This window comes from Monocercomonoides exilis, assembly GCF_001643675.1.
Source record: "Monocercomonoides exilis strain PA203 chromosome Unknown scaffold30-1206723, whole genome shotgun sequence".
Taxonomy (NCBI): domain Eukaryota; phylum Preaxostyla; order Oxymonadida; family Polymastigidae; genus Monocercomonoides; species Monocercomonoides exilis.
This window is the reverse complement of record NW_027150575.1, coordinates 1140598-1159924: the sequence shown is the minus strand read 5'-3', so window position 1 is coordinate 1159924 and position 19327 is coordinate 1140598. Positions and strand designations below refer to the sequence as shown.

The window sequence follows — 19327 nt, the reverse complement described above, 5'->3', positions numbered from 1 at the left end:
TTGAAAGAGTCCAAAAATTGTTATTATGGGCTATATAAAAGATAAAAATTTATAAAATGTATTTGATTTATGGAAAATTTGCGACTCTTCGCTCAAATAATTATAATTATAAATAATGAATGTCATTTCAAATAATTGAAAAGATGCAATAATGAAATAACATGAAGATAAGAATTGAATACATGATTAAACTCTAAATGACATTCTGTTGAAAATCATAATCAAAGAAAGGATTCTTTAACATCTTTTCACTTTATAAACAATAATAAATGAACATTTATGTTATAAAACAAATATTTTCCAAAAGTTACGAAAAAGAAAAATATTTGTATTGTACTAACAGATGCTCTTTAAAAAATACATTATTGAAAGAGCAGCAAGTCATTCAAAAAGAAAAAGAAATTAAGAAAAAGAAAAACATAGCAAAAACATAAATATTAACTGTGAAATGAATTAAATGCAGCGATGATTGAAGAAGGTGTTATAAAAACATATCAATTTGTTTGAGTACATATTTTCTAATAGCAAAATCACATACAAAAAAGAAAGAAAATTAATCGAAACCAACTTGAAATAAAGCAATCAAAAACTAATTAGAAAATAAATAAATATTTAATAATTATTTTTGGCATAAGGAACATATACACAGGATTGATGATATTCACACAATGTAAACATTGTGTTAAGAAGACATACAGAAATTTCGTGTAATCATCTCAAAAGCATCTCTTAAAAAGGAATATGAAACATCCACTCTTTTGCTCACAAGAAGGAATATAGAAGTTTCAAATGGAAAGAATGGAACAAGTTGAAGAAGAGGGTTCGATTGACAGAATGAAGAAAGAATGCTCACTCTTACTTTGGAAAAAAAAATATGCTCATAAAGATTAAATGCAGAAACGAAGCGATGAAAGGAAATGATGATGTCAGATCAACCGAACAGCGTCCACAAAACACTTTACACAGAAACGCTTATCAATCTATTCATTGCCATTCATATGCAGATGAAATATTTTGAGTGAGAAACTGTTCAGTTATCACATTCATTGAAACTTTAAAATCTGATAATTTCAACTTCAAATCAACAGAACATAATGATTTCACAAAGATATTCCTTCATTGGCTAATATTGTTCTTTGTCTTTATCATTTTCCTCTAATTCCTCTTCTTTCTTACAATCCTTCCCAATGCTGCTTGATGTGCAGCAGGCTATGCAGCTTGTGCAGATCTGTCTTCTCCTGCATGCTCGCATTGTCTGAGTCCAGATACTCCAAATACGACCTTGGAATATGCCCTGCCTTCAGATCCACCTCTCCGTCTATCTCTTCGCTCTCCATCTTTCCTGAAATGAGCGTCGCCAGCTCCTTGTCCATCTGCGCCACATGCTCCGTCACCCACATGTTGATCTGCTCCAGCACAGCTGTCACTGACCCTTTCCCCAGCGCCATCTGATGAATAGCCTCCAGCAACCCCTTCAGCACTGCCACGTGTTCTGTCTGGTGCATCTTCACGTGCCGCCCAATCACTCTCAGCCTCGCCATCAGCCCTTCCTCGTCATTCAGAACTGACATAAACCCAATCAGCAGCGGTGACAGCGCTGATGCAATCTTCAGCCGCGCCTCTGAGCCTTCCAAGTGCAAGTCACTCACTTCCTCTGCTGCCTGTGCCAGTTCTCTCGCCAGCACCAGCACATTCTGATGCGCATTGTCGAAGCGGGGCAGGTCTGCCGTGTGCTGCTCGCTCCACTCAATCACCCCGTCGTTGCTGGAGTCGTTGTTCGGGTCAAGTTCTTCGATCTTCAGCGTGTGGATGGCAACGTCTGCCAGCAGCGGCTTTGTCGGGAAGAGACACACGAATGCCCCAATAGACAGGCCAACGATGCCGATGATGAAGAGCACAATGAGAATTGTCCGGTAGCGAACAAGGGCGGCTGACTGCATCTCCACAATCTGCGTGTTGAACTTGTCCAGCCCTCCGTAAATGTCGAAGTTGACACCTGTGTTGATGAACTGGATTTCAGATGCATTCAACGTCACTCGCATTGCTGTCGTGTGGTAGTTCTCCTGCGAATTGGCATCAGAAATGTCAGAATTTGCATCGTTTGCAGCAGAATTAGGGAGAATTGTGATGTTTGAGAGGACAATGATGTGTGAGAGTGCTGTCTCAATCAGCCCTTCCAGTCCAGCGTATGTTCCTTCCATGCCATACAACCTGTCTTTTATGCTGCATTCCTCTGGATTGTCGCACAGACATGTTTGTGTGCCATACAAAAGAGACACAAAAGGTGAGCCTTCTTTCACAGTGCGCGTTGTGCTGAAGGCGTCGAGTGCTTCGTCGCCTGTCAGTTTTGTGCCATCTGCAAAAGCATTTCCGCCTTCATTCACTTTTCTGTTGACGCCGATGAAGAATGTCACCAGCTTCGACAGGATCATCTGCATCTTCTGCACATCGTGGGACATGTGCGACAGATCACTCCAGACAGGATTGGTCGACGAAGACACGTTGAACCCGCTCTTCTCATAAGACAGAATGGAAGGAGTGGCAACAGAAATGGCGATTGATGCCATCTGCGCCATCAGCACAGCACGATAGTCAGACATGAACACAGCATCGTTTGAGCTGATGACATCGTCCACTGCAAATGTGGAGAAGGCATAATAGACAGCAGACAGAATAAACACTATGCCCACCCCAAGCACCACACGCACATAAAAGCTGAATGGAATGAAAGAGGTCATCTTGTCAATCTTCTCCTTCATCTCCTCTTTCTCCTCTTCTGCTTTCTCCTTCGCTGCCTTTTCAGCCTCCTCCAAATACGCTGCCTTCTTCGCCACTGCATTCTCGTTGCTGTCTCCCTGCTGGTGAATGAGAGAGGAAGAGGAGCCAGCAGAAGACGAAGAATATGCCGTGGAGGAAGCAGAAGAAGAGGCAGAAGTGATGAGCGACGACTGATTGGCTGTTGTGCCTTGCTGAAGCGGACTCGGCTGTCTTTCAGCAAGACAAGACTTCGACTTCTCCATCGGATGAGAGAGGGTGCCCAACGGCACACGGGGCGAAGGGAACATCGCCGGCGGTGCAATCTGAGGAGACAGAGAGGCTGTTCTGTGTGGAGAAAGGAGGGGAGACGAGAAGGAGGCAGAGGAAGGAGCATTCTGAATGCTTTGGATGTTCTGCAGTTGGAGATTATGTGGGGTGGAAGAAGAAGAAGACGAAGAAGAAGTTGTTGAAGAAGATGATGATGATGACATTTGTGAAAGCATCATCTTCTTCTCTTCGGGTGAGAGAGATGCCATGTTTGTATTGGAAGTGCTGGGTATTGGCATAAACGGCGGGAATATTCCAAATCTTCCTGGTGTTGATGGCACAGACGATGCAAAATAGACACCGTTGGCTGTGTTTGAGCCTTGTGGGGGGATGAAAGAGGAGGGAGGGGCAGTGTAAGTGGAGTAGTTGGAGTAAAGAGAAGAGGAAGGCGGGACAGGCACGCCTGCTGCTTGTGTGTCTGCTGATTGGCGCTGTTTGTTCAGAATGTCCTGTTCTGTTGCTGAGAAAGAGCGGACGATTGGCTGGATGCTCCCGCTGGCTGTTCGGAAGGAAGGGAGAGAGGTGTTTGGGGCAGAGGCAGAGGCAGCAGCGATGTTTGCACCTGGGAGTGGGGGAACAAAAGGAGAGCCGTTCATTCCGTTCATTCCGTTCTGTTGGTATTGCATCATCATCATCATCTGCATCTGCATCTGGAGCTGCACTTGTGGGTCGAGCTGAGAAGGATTGAAGGCGAGTGAGTTGAATGAGAGTGGCTGCATATGCTCTGTGTCTGTTGATGTCTCATTTCTGTGTGAGGCAGACGAGGTGGGAGAGGGGCAGGTGGAGGAAGGATGACGAAGAGAATGAGACAAAGAAGAAGAGGAAGAGGAGGATGAACGAGAAAAAGAGGAGGAGGACGAGCGATAAGATGAATGAGAAACAGAAGAAGAAGGAGAAGGAGAGCGTGAAGAACGAGAAATAGAAGAGGAATTAGCAGAATGTGATGTTTCATCTGACCTTCTGTCAGAATGTGTGTTCTGTTTGGAATGTCTTCTCTTTCTATTCCTTTGGCTTCGATGGTGTCTTTCTTCTTTCTCTGCCTTTGAAACATCTTCATTCTGCCTTCGGTTTGTTCTTTTCTTCGACTGACTCTTCCTCTTCTCTTTCTTCTCTTTCTTCTTCTTCTCTTTTTGTTTCTCTTCTTCTTCTTCTTCTTCTGTTTTCGATTCTGCTTCTTCTTTTCTCTCTTCTTTTGCTTCGCTTTCATTCTCTTCTCTTCTCCTTCTTTTTGGCGATTTTTCGCTTTTTCTGCTTCTTTTGCTTTTATCTTCTCTTCTTTTCGATTCGCTTCTTCTTCTTCTTTTGCTCTTTCGTCTTCTTTCTTTTGATTTTTCTGCCTCTTCATTCACTTCATCATCATCGTTATCATCTCCTTCTTCTCTTTCTTTCTCTTTCTCTTTCTCTTTTCCTTCAATACTTCTTCTTCTCCTCCTCTTTCTTTCTTTCCCCTCCTTCTTTTCTTCCTTCTTCTCTCTCTTCTTTCTCTTCTCATCTGAATGTTCTGAGTGTGACGCTGCTGTTCTGTCACTCAGCTGTTTTAAGCTGTCTTTACTCGAACTTTCCTCATTTTCTGTCGCTCTTTTCTCATCCGAATTGGCTTTCGGTGTTTCTTCTTTCCTTCTCCTCCTTCCTTCTCCTTCTTCTCCTTCTTCTTTGCCTTCTTGTTTTGTGCTTTCAGAAGGTGAAAGTGCAATTTCATTTGGCATTTTTTCTGTTGCATTTTGTTTTGCATTCTTCTTTTTCTTCATCTTTTGTTCACTTTCGTCTTTCAGTTCTTTTATCCTTTCTTTCTCTCCTTCTCCTTCTTCCTCCCCTTTTCTTCCCCTTTCCCCTTCTCTTTCCCCTTCTTCTCTATTCTCTTGCTCCGATTTCTTTTCATCAAATGATTTTTCAGAGAAATAAGACACCAACGTTGCAGGTGTCACTGGAGGCATATCTGATTTCCCTGACTCTTCTGTCGCCTTCTTCTTCTTCTTCTTCTTTTTCTTCTTCTTCTTCCCTTTCGCTGTCGTTGCACGCACTTCCTTATCATCCAACACATTCATTCCATTCTCTTCTTCTGCCACCCTTCTCACTTCGTCTCCTTCTTTTTCTCCTTCTTTTTCTCCTTCTCCTTCTCCTTCTCCTTCCTTCTTCTTTTGTTCTGTCTCATCCACATTTCCATTCGAAACATGTGGAAATGCCACCAAAACATCCTCTTCCCTCTCTTCATTCCTGTTCAGCTCATTGGGAACAGCAGAAGACGTCGATATGACAGTGGCAGAGGCAGACGGGTGGATCATCTTCTCTTCTTTCTCTGCCTTCTGCAGGGGCTCGCTGTATGAGTCTGTGGTGACAGAATGATTGCGATGAAAAGAGCGAACATTTGTGAGTGTTTTTGTGTTGACTGCAGAAGTTGCATCAGAAGAAGTGTTGAGGGAGGGCAGAAGATGAGGCGAGAGAAGATATTTGAAGGGATTTGTCTCATTCAGATGGGCCATGGCATCAACTGCTTCTTCTGCTCCCCATTCGCTTTCATCGTCAAACAACAGAATTGGCTTCTCTTCTTCTTCTTCTTCCTCCTCCTCCTCTCTTTCTCCTTTCTCTTCTTCTCTCTCTTCCTCATTCATCCATGCCATTTTCGTTCTTTCCTCTTCCATTTGCTGTTCTTGTCTCATCTGTCTTTGTTGTTGTTCTTTCTGCCCTTTTCTCAAAAGTCGAATCGGGTCGTTTTCTTCCATCGCTTTTTCCTCTTCCTCCTCTGCCAGCAGCATCTGCCTCAATTTCTCATTCATTTTGACAGCTCTGTCAAATTCCATTTTGCACATTCTTTTCTGGCTGTTTGCAATCGACATTTCATACTCATCATTCTCTCTCATCAAACACAGCTCCATCTTCTCCATCTTCTGCTCATCTTCCTCTTCTCTTTCTCTTTCTCTCTCATAACCATTCCCCATCTCACTTCTTTCTCCTCCCAACATCTCCTCGTTCATCTCTGACCGCATCGTCAACCATCTTCTTTTCTCTTCTTCACTCAAATCTCCTTCAATCTTCCCCTTCTGCTGTCCATCGCTGTGCTGATAGGAATATCCACCTTGTTTCATTCTTCCATCTTGTCCCATCTGCCTATCAATATCTCCATCAGCATCAATATCATCACCAGAAGCAGAGTATCTTCCTCCATTCGCATGCACTCCTTTGCTTCCCTTTCGCCCTCTCTTCATCAGTATCTCTTCCTCAAAGCCAGGAAATGCCAATGGCGACTGCATCTTCTTCTCCTCCTCTTCCTCCTCTCCAGCCAGCCCTCGCTCTTCATACACTCCCATCTGCAGATATCCTTCTGATGTTGGCGACATCATCTCACCTGCTGTCAATGTTTCTGACTTGTCCAAAGCACAATTCTGTGAATTGTCTGTCAGATGCGATGAACTGTGATCATTCATATTGTTATTGTTGTTGTTGTTATTGATATTATTGTCACTGTTATTGTACTTTCCAAGTGCCCCACGCGAATTCGTCGAAAGAGGTTGGCTGAGTGTCTGTGACATTGTCTGCGATTGTGAGCGATATGACCCAAAGCCCATTTCAGCCTCGCTTTCTGTGCTGTTTCCTTCGTCTCTTCCATCTTCTCTCCCGTCTCTACCGTCTTCTCCATCGAAAAGTGCCTCTGTCTCGTCGCTGCCACTCACACTCACAAACTCCACTGGATTGGCACTCGTGTCCACAACACCGTTCCTCAGCTTTCGCTGCATGTGTCTCTGTGCATGCAGTCCGGAGTCTGACTTCTCATGCATCGACGTCACTTCAGTTGAGTGGTGGGTGTTCGTGTTCGTGTTTGTGTTTGTGTTTGTGTTTGTGCCTGTCAGCGAAGAGAATGTTGTTTCTGTGTCCAGCTGGTCTCTGTCTGCATCATCCAGCCGCTTCTTCACTTTCGCAATGGACTTCTTCGATGCCGTCACAAACGACAGAAACACTTCTCTTCGCGATTTCTTCAGCCTCTTGATCGTCACCACATATTGCATAGTCGCCACTAGCCCTGTCAGCAGTGTCACACTCAGCCCAGCCACAATATTGATCGTCTTCAGCAGTGTCGTCGTGTTCCGTGCATTTGCTGAGCCCAGCAGCGCAACAGACTTCAGCTGCTCTGTCATCAGAATGGGCAGATTGGAGGAGACATAGAGACAGTTGCTCGGGTAGTAGGGGTCAGCCAGGTCGTGGAAGATCCACTGGTCGTTGATGATGTTCAGAAGCGACGTCAACAGCTCCATCGAGCTGATCGGCAGCATCCACCGAACAGGCAGCTCACCTGCCGGGACAGAGCCATCGTCCAGCCAGAAGATGACATTTGCTGTTGAAAGCTCCAAAGCTTCGAACTCGTTCTGGTTTGTAGTCAGTCCGTACATCTCCTCCAGCCGCGAGCAGATCAGCTTCTGGAAATATTGCAGTCTTTTGCAGATCAAATCGACAGAAGGAACAAACTTCACTCCGCTCTTGTCGATCAGAGGGTTGTCGATGAGGAGGTAGTAGCGATAGTTCAGATACGCAATGTTCATAAAGGATGTTAAGTCTCCTGCACACGCCACGAAGTTCAGAGTGAGCGAAGATTGAGTGAAACGCTCAATGCACATCACAAACGTCAGCGTCCACGCCAGCAGCATGATCAGCATCATCGCTATCAGAAGCTGCAGAAAATGTGCTAGCACTTTCTTGTTGAGACTGTCGTTCTCCAAAATCGTACTCATCCCATCTGCTCTCTTCGCCCCATGTTTTTTGTGTTTATTCTTTCTCTTTTCTGCCTTCTTCTTCAGCAGCAGCACATTTGCCCTTGAATCCACCGCATTCTGCTGCCCTCCCTTCTGCCCTGCCCCTTGCGACTGCTGCGACACTCTTGAATAGTCATTCTTCCCATTCCCTCCTCCTCCACCTCCCATCCCTCCACCTATTCCTCCAACTCCTCCATGTATCTCACTGTGCAATGACTGCATATCAAATGAGTTTGTTTCCGTGTTCCCAAACAAAGTCTCCTCTTCCAACTGATTCGCCTGAATGAACAGCGCCTGTGCTGTTTCGTCGTCTCTATCGATGTCCCTCAAAAGCACCCCCAGTGTCCTCAGCACCTGAGTGGAGTCAGGATGAGTGGCTAGCAATTTAGTCAGCTCGTTGTGTGCAAGCAGCTCGTATTTGATTGCCTTGTCGAGAAAGCGCATGACGCGGTTGAGGTCGAACACCTCCTTCAGACACAGCTGGTACGTCTGCTTCAGAAAGGCCTTTGAGATCTCGTAGTGTTTGTGTGCATTCGCCAGTGACATCTTCAGAGAGACAGACGCCTGCATCGACATCCCACCCCCGTCGAGTGACGATCCTTCCTCGCTTATCCCTGCCAGATGCGCCAGATCATCAGTCGACGCGTGGTGACTCCGCGAGCTCGCCAGCGAGTTCCACAGCCCACTCCCTCCACTCCCACTCCCACTCCCACTCACCCCGTACACCCTTCCGGTGGAGCTGGATGTGGTTGTGGTGGCATTGGCAGCGCCGTCCATCCCTCTCCTCTCCAAATCCTGCATCATCGAATACACCACCCACCTCTGCACAATGTATGGGATGCACTGCCTGGCACTCCGCAGGTTGTCTGCACATTTGTATGTGTTCCCTGTGAAGTAGTGATGAACAAGCGCTGCTATCAGCCAGAGGTCGGTCGAGTCTGGAAATCTTTTTGTGCCGTGGCGGATGAGCTTCTCTGCAAAGGCGAGCACTTCTCTGTTCTTTGCGAGGTGTCTGCATGACAAAAAGCGGAGGGAGTGTTCCACTTGAGAGGAGGTGATGTAGCGGGGCAGCTGGCGAGGTGGGAGAGGAGAGCGGGATTTGGGGAAGAGAGAAGGAGATGTGCACTTTTTTGGGTGTGAAGAAGATTGCTGGTCGAATGTGGAAGAGAAATGAGAGATTGAATCAGCACCAGATGGGAGAGGTAGAGACGAAGGAGAAGAGGAGGAGGAAGATGACGATGAGGAAGAAGAAGCAGAAAAAGGAAAAGCAGGCTGGCCGTATGAAGGAGTAGGGCAAGTGATTGAAGGTGTGAGCGGATTGGGCACACGTGGTGTGAATGTCCTCTGCGCATTCAAAGGAGAAGAGGAGGCCATCAAAGAAGAGTTAACAGAGACGCCAGCAGCTGTTGTGGTCGAAGAGGCAGGCAGAACTTCGCCTGAACGCGGAGTCAGACCAGGTTGGTTTTGTGTGCGTATCCCTTGAACATACGAGGAAGAAGGGGGATATCTGTGGGACAGTTGAGATGTGGTTATGTTAGACACACCAGACACTCCAGATGCATTTGGCATGTTTGTCATTCCATTTTGTGTTTGTGTTGGATGTTCATTCTGCTTTATTGCATTGCGTGGGCTGGCTGTGATGTTCATCTTGTTCGATGTCTGCCTCAGTTTCGACTGCGAATTGGAATTTTTTATTTTCTGCTCATTTGGCTGCTGTTGCTGTTGAGGAGAAAGAGGCACTTTTGGAGAGGAAAGTTGAGTCTGTTTTGTTTGTACCGAAGAGATTTGTGGGGGAAATGAAGAATGATTGAGGGAAGAAGAGGAAGAGGAAGAGGAAGAAGAAGATGATGATGATGATGTATTCAATGGTGCAGTGATTGATGTGGAAAGAGAGGAAGATGGCTGTGATGAAACAGAAGAGTTGATGGATCGTTGGAAACCAGGCGAAATGGCTGAAATGACAGAAGAAGAAGAAGAAGACGACGACGACGATGATGATGATGATGATGATGAAGCAGAAGGAGAAGAAGCCGATGGAAGAGCTGAGGCTGCCGTTGCAGTTGTGTTGAATGGCTGAATGGGAGGAGAAGCAGAACGAGCAGAAAGCGTGTTTGAGGCCGCGAAAGGGGCAGAAATGACAGACGAAGGCGTTGCGAGAGGGAGCGGGGCGATGGGCGGCATTGGAGTGACAGGGGGCTCAAAGGAAGAGAGGTGGAAGGCAGAACTTGTGCGGCGGAAGGACGACTGAAGAGGCGTGTCTGAATTGCCATCGCATTCGCCTGCCTCTGCGAGTGGGTGAGTGTTTGCCTGTTCATTTGGATAGGAAGAATGCTGACTGCCAACTGAAATCGTCAGAGGCAGCTTTTTTAACTGCGATTGGAGTGCCGTCGAGGACAAAGGCACGTCAAAGGTGGTGTTTGCTTTCTCTCCGCTTTTCTCTCCTTTTCTGGGCACATTACGAGGAGATGAATAAAGTGCTGTGAATGCGCCTGCCATTCCAGTCGTGCCAGCTATTCCTCCTCCTCCAGCACTTACTCCTCCTCCTCCTCCTCCTCCTCCTCCTCCTCCTCCTCCTCCGATGCCTGCAAGTGCCAATGCTGCTGTCTTCTTCTCGTACATCTTCATGTTGGTGTCTGACAGAACAGTAAAGTCGTCTGTCTTTCCGTGCAGAATCGGGATGGCTTCTCCTTCTCTCATCGCCCACTCGTTCTTGCTCTTCCGCATTGTCAGCCAGAATAGCAGCAGCCCAACAGCAACCATCAGAACAACAAGCGCAACCCACACGCCAACCATCGCTCCGATGCCGCCGTTCAGCTGGCTGACTGTTGTATTCAGTGTGATCTCCCCAAACACGGCATCAACCACAAAGGAGAAGAGAAACACCACCATTGCCACGCCCATGATGGACATGTAGAGCGCATTGCCCATCGGCTTGAAGTAGGGCTGCCACACATACACGTACGCCTCAAATATGAATATGCAGAAAACACATATCGCTGAATTAACAGCGGGGATCTTCTGAGTAATCGTGTGGATAACTGACGTGCTGATAGACATGATGGTAATCATCACCTGTGCCAGAAGATACACCATCCCAGTGATTGTTGCAAAATAATTCTTTGTGTTTAATGCATAGTCAAACATAAACGTTCGAAAGAAAATACCGAATGAGACAAAAATAACTCCAAAAAGACTTGAAAAAATTAATAGCGTAATGTGAGATGCATCGTTGCATGTCAATGCATCATCACCAAATAAACACGAATATTGACCAAAATAAACGTTGATTGTAGGGATGTAAAAAATTGTTGTTTCGAGATTGGCGAATAAATAAATTAATCTGCAGAACCATTGAGCAATCAATCCTTCTTTTTTTGATATCAAAGTAATTATTCCATAGCCGATTATGGTAATAACAAATGGTACAGTAACGAGAATGAACATAACAAGATGAAATGTTTCGCTACTCCAACATATAGAAAAATCAAGATAACTATTTTTTTGATTGAAAAAGTGTTTATTTTGTTGATACAAACAAAATAATAGCATACGCAAAAAAGTCATGGCAGTACATTCTTGCATCTCCAAAAATAGGCCAGAAATTAGTTCGAAAAGAAATGCCTACAAGTTGAAGTGCAATTACAATAATTGTCAATATTTGAAAGGCATTATCTGCCCTTTTTTCCTATAAAATAAAAGTTTTTAACGAATAATAAAAAATGCTAAAAGCATACCCTGTGAAAAGGATAAAAACTTGAATATATCCTTCACAAAAAGAAAATAAAATCTGAGAGGCATTTACAAAATAAATCCAAACCATTGATCAAATCCACTAAATCTCACAACAGAGACTGTTCCTCTGGTAGATGCAGAGCTTGTTGTTGAACGACTAACAGACCTCTGTTCTTCGTCCACTTGATCCATCAGTTTTATTAAATGATCATATAATGTATAATAAAATTATTTGAAACAATTCTTAATATTTTAACTCAATTATCGTTTCTTGACTTTTTAAAAAGGAAATTTTTTGAAACTTCAATAGAAGATTATATTTGTTACAAGCAAAATTGAGGTGAAGTTTCAAACTTAAATCGCAACTGCACTTTATCCTGAAAAGCATATCAATAAATAGATTTTTGAGGAATATATTCATCATTGAGCAGTGCAGCAATAAGAATTACGCAATGATTTCAAGTTGTTTACGCAGAAGTGCATATTCAAGTTCTGGAAATGTTAATGTTTCTTCATCTTTTTTGTCAAGCTCGTTTTATCAATCATCTCAGGGTTTGTACAAAGAATTAACATCTCGGCAGTCTTTGCCATTTTATTTTGAAAAGGAAGTGCAAAACGATCACATTCATCATATTGAGCCAGTCAAAAAGGATGGAAATATTGACAATCATTCTTCATGCAATACATTAATCTTACCAACAACTTTATCGCACAAATCACTTTTAAGCAAATCACAAAATTGTGGCGTTTGTACAGAATCTGAAAATGAATTAATTTGTAAGACTTTTTCGAGTGAAAAATCTGATCTGCCATTTTCTTCTCATGGTCAAGCAAAGCTTAATTCGCATTCCAATTATAAAAAGGCAACAGAATTCGAGTCTACGAATCAGTTGCAACTCATAAAATTAGATACGGAAGTTGTTAACTCCAAAGAACAAGAAAGTGAAGAGTCTATGCTGCATAATCAAAAAGTCTGTTCATTTGTTGATCATAAAGAGAGGATGAATAAACCAGATTCAAACGATACTGATACAATTTTAGGATTTAATTTCTTTTCGGAGATGAAAAAGAAAGTTTCAAATGAGTTGTCAAAGAAAAATTTGCATGTGAATGATTCAAGAGAGCCAAAGTTTAGTCAGATGTCAAATAAGGATGACTGCATTCTTAGACATTCATCTCTTGGAGATTTTGAAGACAAATTCGAAAATATCCCAATTTTTTCAGAAAAGAATACAATAAGCATCGGAAATTCTGCATCGTATTTTACTTCTTTTGCTGATTCGGAAGATGATATAATGAAGAAACAAGAAAAGAAAGAGGATGTTGCTGAAGATGAAGAAGAAGCAGACTTCATTCAAATGATATGCGATTGGGAGCCCACCGAAAAGGATCGTGCGAAACTGGCGATTGACGTGGAAGTCGAGAGAGACGGAAGAAGAGAATCTGACTATTCGATGAGAGGGCAGATTGCAATGGCTGTCAAATGGCGAAGAGAAGACGAAGAGTTTTTGACAAAGCTCACTCAAATGCAAATGATGGAAGAGGAGCACATGAATGACAATGAAGAGATTGACGAAGGATGTGATACAATTAATGACATTGATTATCACGCGCAGGTCACTCAAGACATTCAAAGTTCAGATTCTGCTCTTCTGAAGCAGAGAATACGTTTGACGCGGGATCAGCTGAAGGAAGCGAAGAAGTTCTTCAGACTTTACGGGAAATGGGTAGATAAATTCTCTTTCTTCAGCGCAGAGGAAAAGATGCTTTGGGAAGCGGAGCGCAGACGATTGGTTGAGAAAGCGGAGAAGAAAGAAGAGGAATGGGCACACCGCAAAAGAAAGAAGGCGACGTTGGAAGAAATGAAGGAGATACTGAGGCGTTTGGAGGGAGAAGGAAGAAGAGAAGGAGGAGAAGAAGAAGAAGAAGCGGAAGACAGAACTGGTGAAATTGAAAGACTTCAGGAAAAAATCAAAAAGAAAGAGAGAAAGCTTGTGGAAAGTGAGAAGAGGAAGGAATTTTCAGAAAAAGAAAAATTCAATTATTATGAGACAATAAGAGAAGAGAAGAAAAAGAAAAGGTTGCTGAAGAACTTGAAACAAGAGCTGAAAGATAAATGCTTTTGCCCTTCATCATTATCAACTCCTCCTCCTCTTCCTCTTCCTCCTAATTTTTTTTCTACATCTTTTGATTCGAATGAGATGATGTTTGAATCTGATCTTTCTTCTTTCATCGCTCCTTCGTCATTCCCTTTTGTCGGTACAAACATCAATTGCTTCCCTCAACCACTCGTCGAATCAGATGAATGCCAAACTCTGCCTGCCATTGAAGGGCATCAAATATTAGACATTCCACATTCTGCATTGCAGCCATCATCTGATCGTCTATCTGCTCAAAACACATATTTGTCTTCTCCAAAGGAAGAAACTGTCCATTCACAATTTTTTGAACCTACATTTTCTTTGCAACTGCTTCATTCAAATGATTTTTCAACTAATTTTTGGGAATCAGAGGACATATCTCTTTTTCCTGCTGACTGCTCCTCAGCTGAAATTAGTCAACCTTCCCAATTTCAATCCTATCCTGATGCATCCTTTTCATCATCTGCTTCTTTGCAGTCAGAATGTCCATCGTTTAACTTTTATAATTCTGATCCATTTCAATTTGACAATGCTCCACTTTCTTGCCCTCCTCCTGGATTTCCATTTGCATCGTCTTTTGTTCCATGCTCTGAACAGACTGATTTCAACAGCTGTTTTTCCTCTATTCAAAATCCCTGCTCCTCAACTGATTCTTCTCAATTGCATCAAATTGAAACAAGTTCTGTGCATCCTCCTGGACATTCTTCTCATCATTATGATTGTTCATCGTCTTTCAACAGATCTTCAAACACATTTCGTAAAAAGAAGGCAAATCCTTTGACTCAGCCGATGACTTTCTCGCTTTCTTCTCTTCGCGGAAGCTCTTTTAATGTAACGCTCGCACCTGTTTCTTCAAATAAGAATTAGAACATCAAAATAAAAAATAAAAAATAAAAAAATTTTTTGTTATAATTTTTCAAATTTTTTCATTAATCATTTTATTATTTGCTTCTTTACGTTAAATTTTTTGTTTTTTTGAAATTTTGTAAACTAAAAAATAATTCAATTTCGAGAAAAATAATTCATTTATATAATTAATTGTATCAATTTCAAATTAAAAATTGCTCTTTCATTTATTATTTTTTAAATCTTTTTTTTTTTATTTTTATCATTCAATGGTCATAATTAGAATAAGTTTCAGAAAAGAAAATGCAGTAAATCTGATATGTGAATGAATTTTTTTGCAATAAAAATTTAATTTCTTTGTATCAAATAAGAAAACTTTACACGCATTCGTCAAAAGAATTCAGTTAATTAGACATCCAACTTGTTTGCAAATACAGTCTAAACCGGATATAATCACATCGGTTTTTGCACAACTTTTTGTGACTATATCCGATTGTGATTATATACGATGATGCTCAACACAGAAAAAAATAAAAATCAATTTTTGAAATAATGAATTTTGGGTCGAATTTTTTATTTTTGGAAATTCAACACAAATACACTTTTTTCACTAGCTTGATCAATTTATATCATGAATACACATTTTTTTGACTTTTTTGAGCACATTTTTGAAAAAGCGAAATTTTGAAAATTTTGATCAAAAAATCGATTTTTCATTGAAAAAGTCACCCATTATAATTAAAAATGTGATTATATATTTTCATCCCTGTGATTATATGCGATGAAAAATGAATGAAAAACAAGCAAAAAATGTCGGTGCATCGAAAAATGTGACGATATTCGAATGTGATTATATTCGACGTGATTATATCCGGATTAGACTGTAATTGAGTGAAAAAATGAACTGAAAATTGAGAACTGATTTTTTTTGAATCTGAGTCGTAAATGTTTGTCATTTTGAAAGATATAATAAAGAATAATATTCTCTTATAAATTCTGCATTCAAAAATACACTTTTATCTCTTTCTCTTTCTCTTTCTCTTTTTCTTTCTCTTTCTTTCTCTTTCCTTCTCTCTCTCTCTCTTTCTTTCTCTTTCTCTCATTTTTTATTGATTAATTATTTGCTAGCGTGTTTGTTTGTTTGTTTGTTCACTTGTTTGCTTGCTTTGTTTATTATATTATTATTCAATTATTCGAATAGTTAAACAGGGGAAAATAACTATTTGAATCTCAATATTTGATTTATTTTTGAAATCATTTCTTTTTTCTGGGTGTTTATAGACAAATAAATATATCTCTGAAACAAAAAGATTTTGTCTAAATTAAAAATCAAAACAACAGTTTTCATGGGTTAAAAGTGAGATTAACTGACAATAAAATCAACAAGAAATAGGGAAGTCACTTCTTCGTATACGTTTATCAAACTAAAGGGAATTAATCGAACATAAAATTCTTTCAGAATATGTTTGATATCAATTTTCATCATTCATTTTTTTAAAAAAAACTTGAACGATTAACATTGTCATAAAGGATCAATATTCAAAACAAATCTTCACAATCGAAATATGGGGGAAAATATGGGCTTTCAAGCTTTTTATGCACAAAGCATAAAAAAACTGCATCTCTCAAACATTATATAACTTTATCAGATTTTGAAATAAATTTGATTTTCACATCCGTAAACAGGCATCGGAGAAATCAAAACATATTGTTTTCCAACATTTTTCGAATGTCAAAAAATGAACTGATATTTATTGTGTTTTTCTGAATCACAAAATTCAATTTAAAGTGCATAATTTTTCAATGAAAATGCCTGAAGAAAAATATTTTGCCCCATTTTTTTTAAAAAAAATAGACAATGAATATGGATTAATTGACACTGATAAGAAACAGTTTCAATTGAAAACAACTTTGTCATGAGATCATCTCTTTAGTTGTCTTTCAAAACAATTGTGATTCACTTTTCTTACAAAAAAATTTTTTTCCTCTCCACAGATATGGGTGATTATTTTTGAAAACATAACTTTTTTTGGTGTGTTTGTTATAATGAAAATTCATTATCATTTGCTTAATAATTTTCTTTCAATATTTGAATGTTTATCTATCGTTTAAAAAGACAAAGTTTGATTTGAAAAAATATTAGAGGCGTCACAAAATAGATCTCTCACTTTTCAGAGTTCATTTGTGAATATTCATCACAAATTTTAAAACCGAATATTTTGGTAGATAAAAAATTTAACTTTTAAAATAATCATCCATATGAAAGAATCAAAGAATCAACACACCGAAATAAGTTTTGTTTTCAAAAATTTTCTCCAACAAATTAACAACAAAAAAACAGGTTGCCAATAATTTTCTAAAAAAAAAAAAAAAAAAAAAAAAAAAAAAAAAAGAGAAAAGAAAGAAAGAAAAAGAAAAAAGTGAAGAAAGAGAATAATATGGAATTCTAATTTAGAGAAAGTCAATTAATCTTCTCTTGAATAAACAATCTTTGTAATAAGACAATTCTTTTTCAAAAAAAAATCTAATTTTTAAGAATTTTCGATAAACTTTTTATTTTGAATAAAAAGAAAAAATCATTCGTAAGAAGAAAAGGTTATTCTATTTACATAAGGGTGAACTTTACTTCTTAAAGAAAAAAAATAGTTAAAACTTACATGGGATTGCAACAGAAAATGAAGAAAACACTAAAACAAACAGCAAAAATTATTAGCTAACTTAAAACTTCACAACTAAAATTAAAAAAATATTTGATATCAGAACAAAATTATAAAAAATTCATTATCTATTTAATAATAAATATATTTAAATATGCATCCATTTTCTCATTGCATTGATAATTGCAGCATCTCTGTGTACACGAGTATAGTCAGTTCCTTCATATGCTTTTGCATTTGGATTATAAGCACGAGCATATCTTCTTGTTCTACAACCATCGCATGTCACTTTGCATAATCTACAATCAGACTTCCCATCTGGAACTGAAGTTATGCGCCCATCAAAGTAATACGATGAAAGAACCATTCTAATGGGATATTCATTATCATTATCATTGATTTCATAAGGATCTTCAAACAGTTTCACTTCATAATAGCGATGCTTGTCAGGGGTGCATCCATTCCCTTTCACTAGAACACATCCTTTGTCATTCAAAGATCTCGATGATGAGCCATCGCTTTGCTGATCATGATCGTCATTTTGTATAACTTTTCTCCATCTGCTGAGGGTTCCTTCATCGTTGTTTGGTTCAACAGGATATCCACTCCACCAAATCTTCACTTTATCAATATCTTCATCGCTAAGTCCAACAGCCTTCATTTCTCTTGTCAGTCCAGTTGTGTATGAATACTCAGAGTCTCTAACAAGGAGCCATGATTCTCCTCCTGTCAGAACTTCCAGCCAAGTGATCCAATCTTCTGTAATATTTCCTCCGAGGCGTGCCTTGAATTTCGCAAAAATTGCTGCCAAATCCTTTGGATGAATATGCTTGGCTGCATCAATACGGAAACCACTAAATCCAATTGAAATAAGATCAACAAAGAAATCGGCAATTCGTTGTCTGACATAATCGGTTCCGGTATTAAGATCTGAAAGACCCACGAGCCATCCCGTGTTCAGATTATTTGGATCGGTCCAGCGATTCAACGCCTTCTCGCAGTGAAAGTCCATTGGACCATACGGCACAGCAGGAAACTCCAAGGCATTGTTTGGCCGACCATTATAATCATTAATTTCATATGTGTATGAATGAGTGTAGAAAGGAGACATATCTCCGTTCTGTGCAGATGAATTCTTTGGATACCAATAATTGCAACCTGCTCCTGGATTACGATGCATGGACATATCATTTCCTGCTCCTGCCATGTGATTAACAACAGCATCTGCATAAACTCTCAATCCAAATGAACGACATTTGTTGATGGTGTTTCTCAAATTTGCGCGAGATCCCATTCTTCCTTCAAGACGATAAGATACAGGTTGATACATAAAGAACCAAGGATTCATTTCAAATTCAAATGGTTGCAATGACATTATTTGCTCTTGGTGAGGGAATAATTTAACTCCAAGATATCCAGCTTCCGCAATAAACTGGCATTCTTTCGCAATGTCTTCATCTGGCCATCCAAATAATTCGACAATTGCTCCTTTTTGACCATTTCGATAATCACCTTTTCTTGGTCTTAAAGGTTGGACGTTCCACAAGAAATCAATCTCGTCTAACTCCAATTTTTCTCCAGATCTTGCAGTAACAATAACTTTCAATGGGCGCTTGTATGATGTATCGTATTTCTTTGAAGGACTTGATTGAATTTGACCGTCAAAATAATAATACAGAAGCATTGGATTTTTCGTTTTTGTGTAAATTGTGACTGTGCACTCAGTATGATCAGCGTTGTATTGCAGTTGTGGATAACCTTGTAAAACACTCATATCTTGGAATCCGCCTGACCATCTTGAGTGGTTTCTTGGTGGTGTGTTCCATAAATTATCTTTCCATTTTTCGTCCATCTCTCCTTCCATTTCGTGGCATGACAAAAAAGGATGAATTTCACAACCAGGTAAGTCCTTTGACGATTGCTGAAACGAAGCATGTCTCCTAACCAAAGGAGAGTGCAAAACAATCAAGGGCGCAACAATGGCAATTACTGTCAAACAAACAGCAGTAATTATTGATAAAATTTTGGTAACTGACTTTTTTGAAGAATTCAACATTTTTTTAATCGGAAAAGAATTTTTTGATGAACTAAAATAAGAGCAATAAAACATTTAAGAATAAATACC

The 19327-nt window shown here is 40.2% G+C and overlaps 3 protein-coding genes across 3 annotated transcripts; 1 reads left to right on the top strand and 2 right to left on the bottom strand.

Annotated features, from left to right (window-relative positions):
• Positions 1-2: 2 nt before the first annotated feature.
• On the bottom strand, positions 3-10970 carry MONOS_8159 (uncharacterized protein; the record flags this gene model as incomplete). The annotated part of the gene is made up of 1 exon (XM_067878545.1): positions 3-10970. The coding sequence occupies one exon, from the start codon at positions 10968-10970 to the stop codon at positions 1173-1175; it is 9798 nt and encodes a 3265-aa protein (XP_067725251.1). The 3' UTR covers positions 3-1172.
• An 853-nt stretch (positions 10971-11823) lies between these two features.
• MONOS_8160 (uncharacterized protein) lies at positions 11824-14827 on the top strand. The gene has a single exon (XM_067878547.1). The coding sequence runs from the start codon at positions 12011-12013 to the stop codon at positions 14564-14566; it is 2556 nt and encodes an 851-aa protein (XP_067725250.1). The 5' UTR covers positions 11824-12010; the 3' UTR covers positions 14567-14827.
• A 2245-nt stretch (positions 14828-17072) lies between these two features.
• On the bottom strand, positions 17073-19320 carry MONOS_8161 (alpha amylase). Its single transcript, XM_067878548.1, has one exon. It carries the CDS (start codon positions 19310-19312, stop codon positions 17351-17353), a length of 1962 nt encoding a protein of 653 aa, XP_067725249.1. The 5' UTR covers positions 19313-19320; the 3' UTR covers positions 17073-17350.
• Positions 19321-19327: the final 7 nt, after the last annotated feature.

Excerpts from the sequence above, each read along its gene's own strand:
- MONOS_8160 (XM_067878547.1), top strand. The coding sequence starts at position 12,011 with ATGATTTCAAGTTGTTTACGCAGAAGTGCATATTCAAGTTCTGGAAAT.
- MONOS_8161 (XM_067878548.1), bottom strand. The coding sequence starts at position 19,312 with ATGTTTTATTGCTCTTATTTTAGTTCATCAAAAAATTCTTTTCCGATT.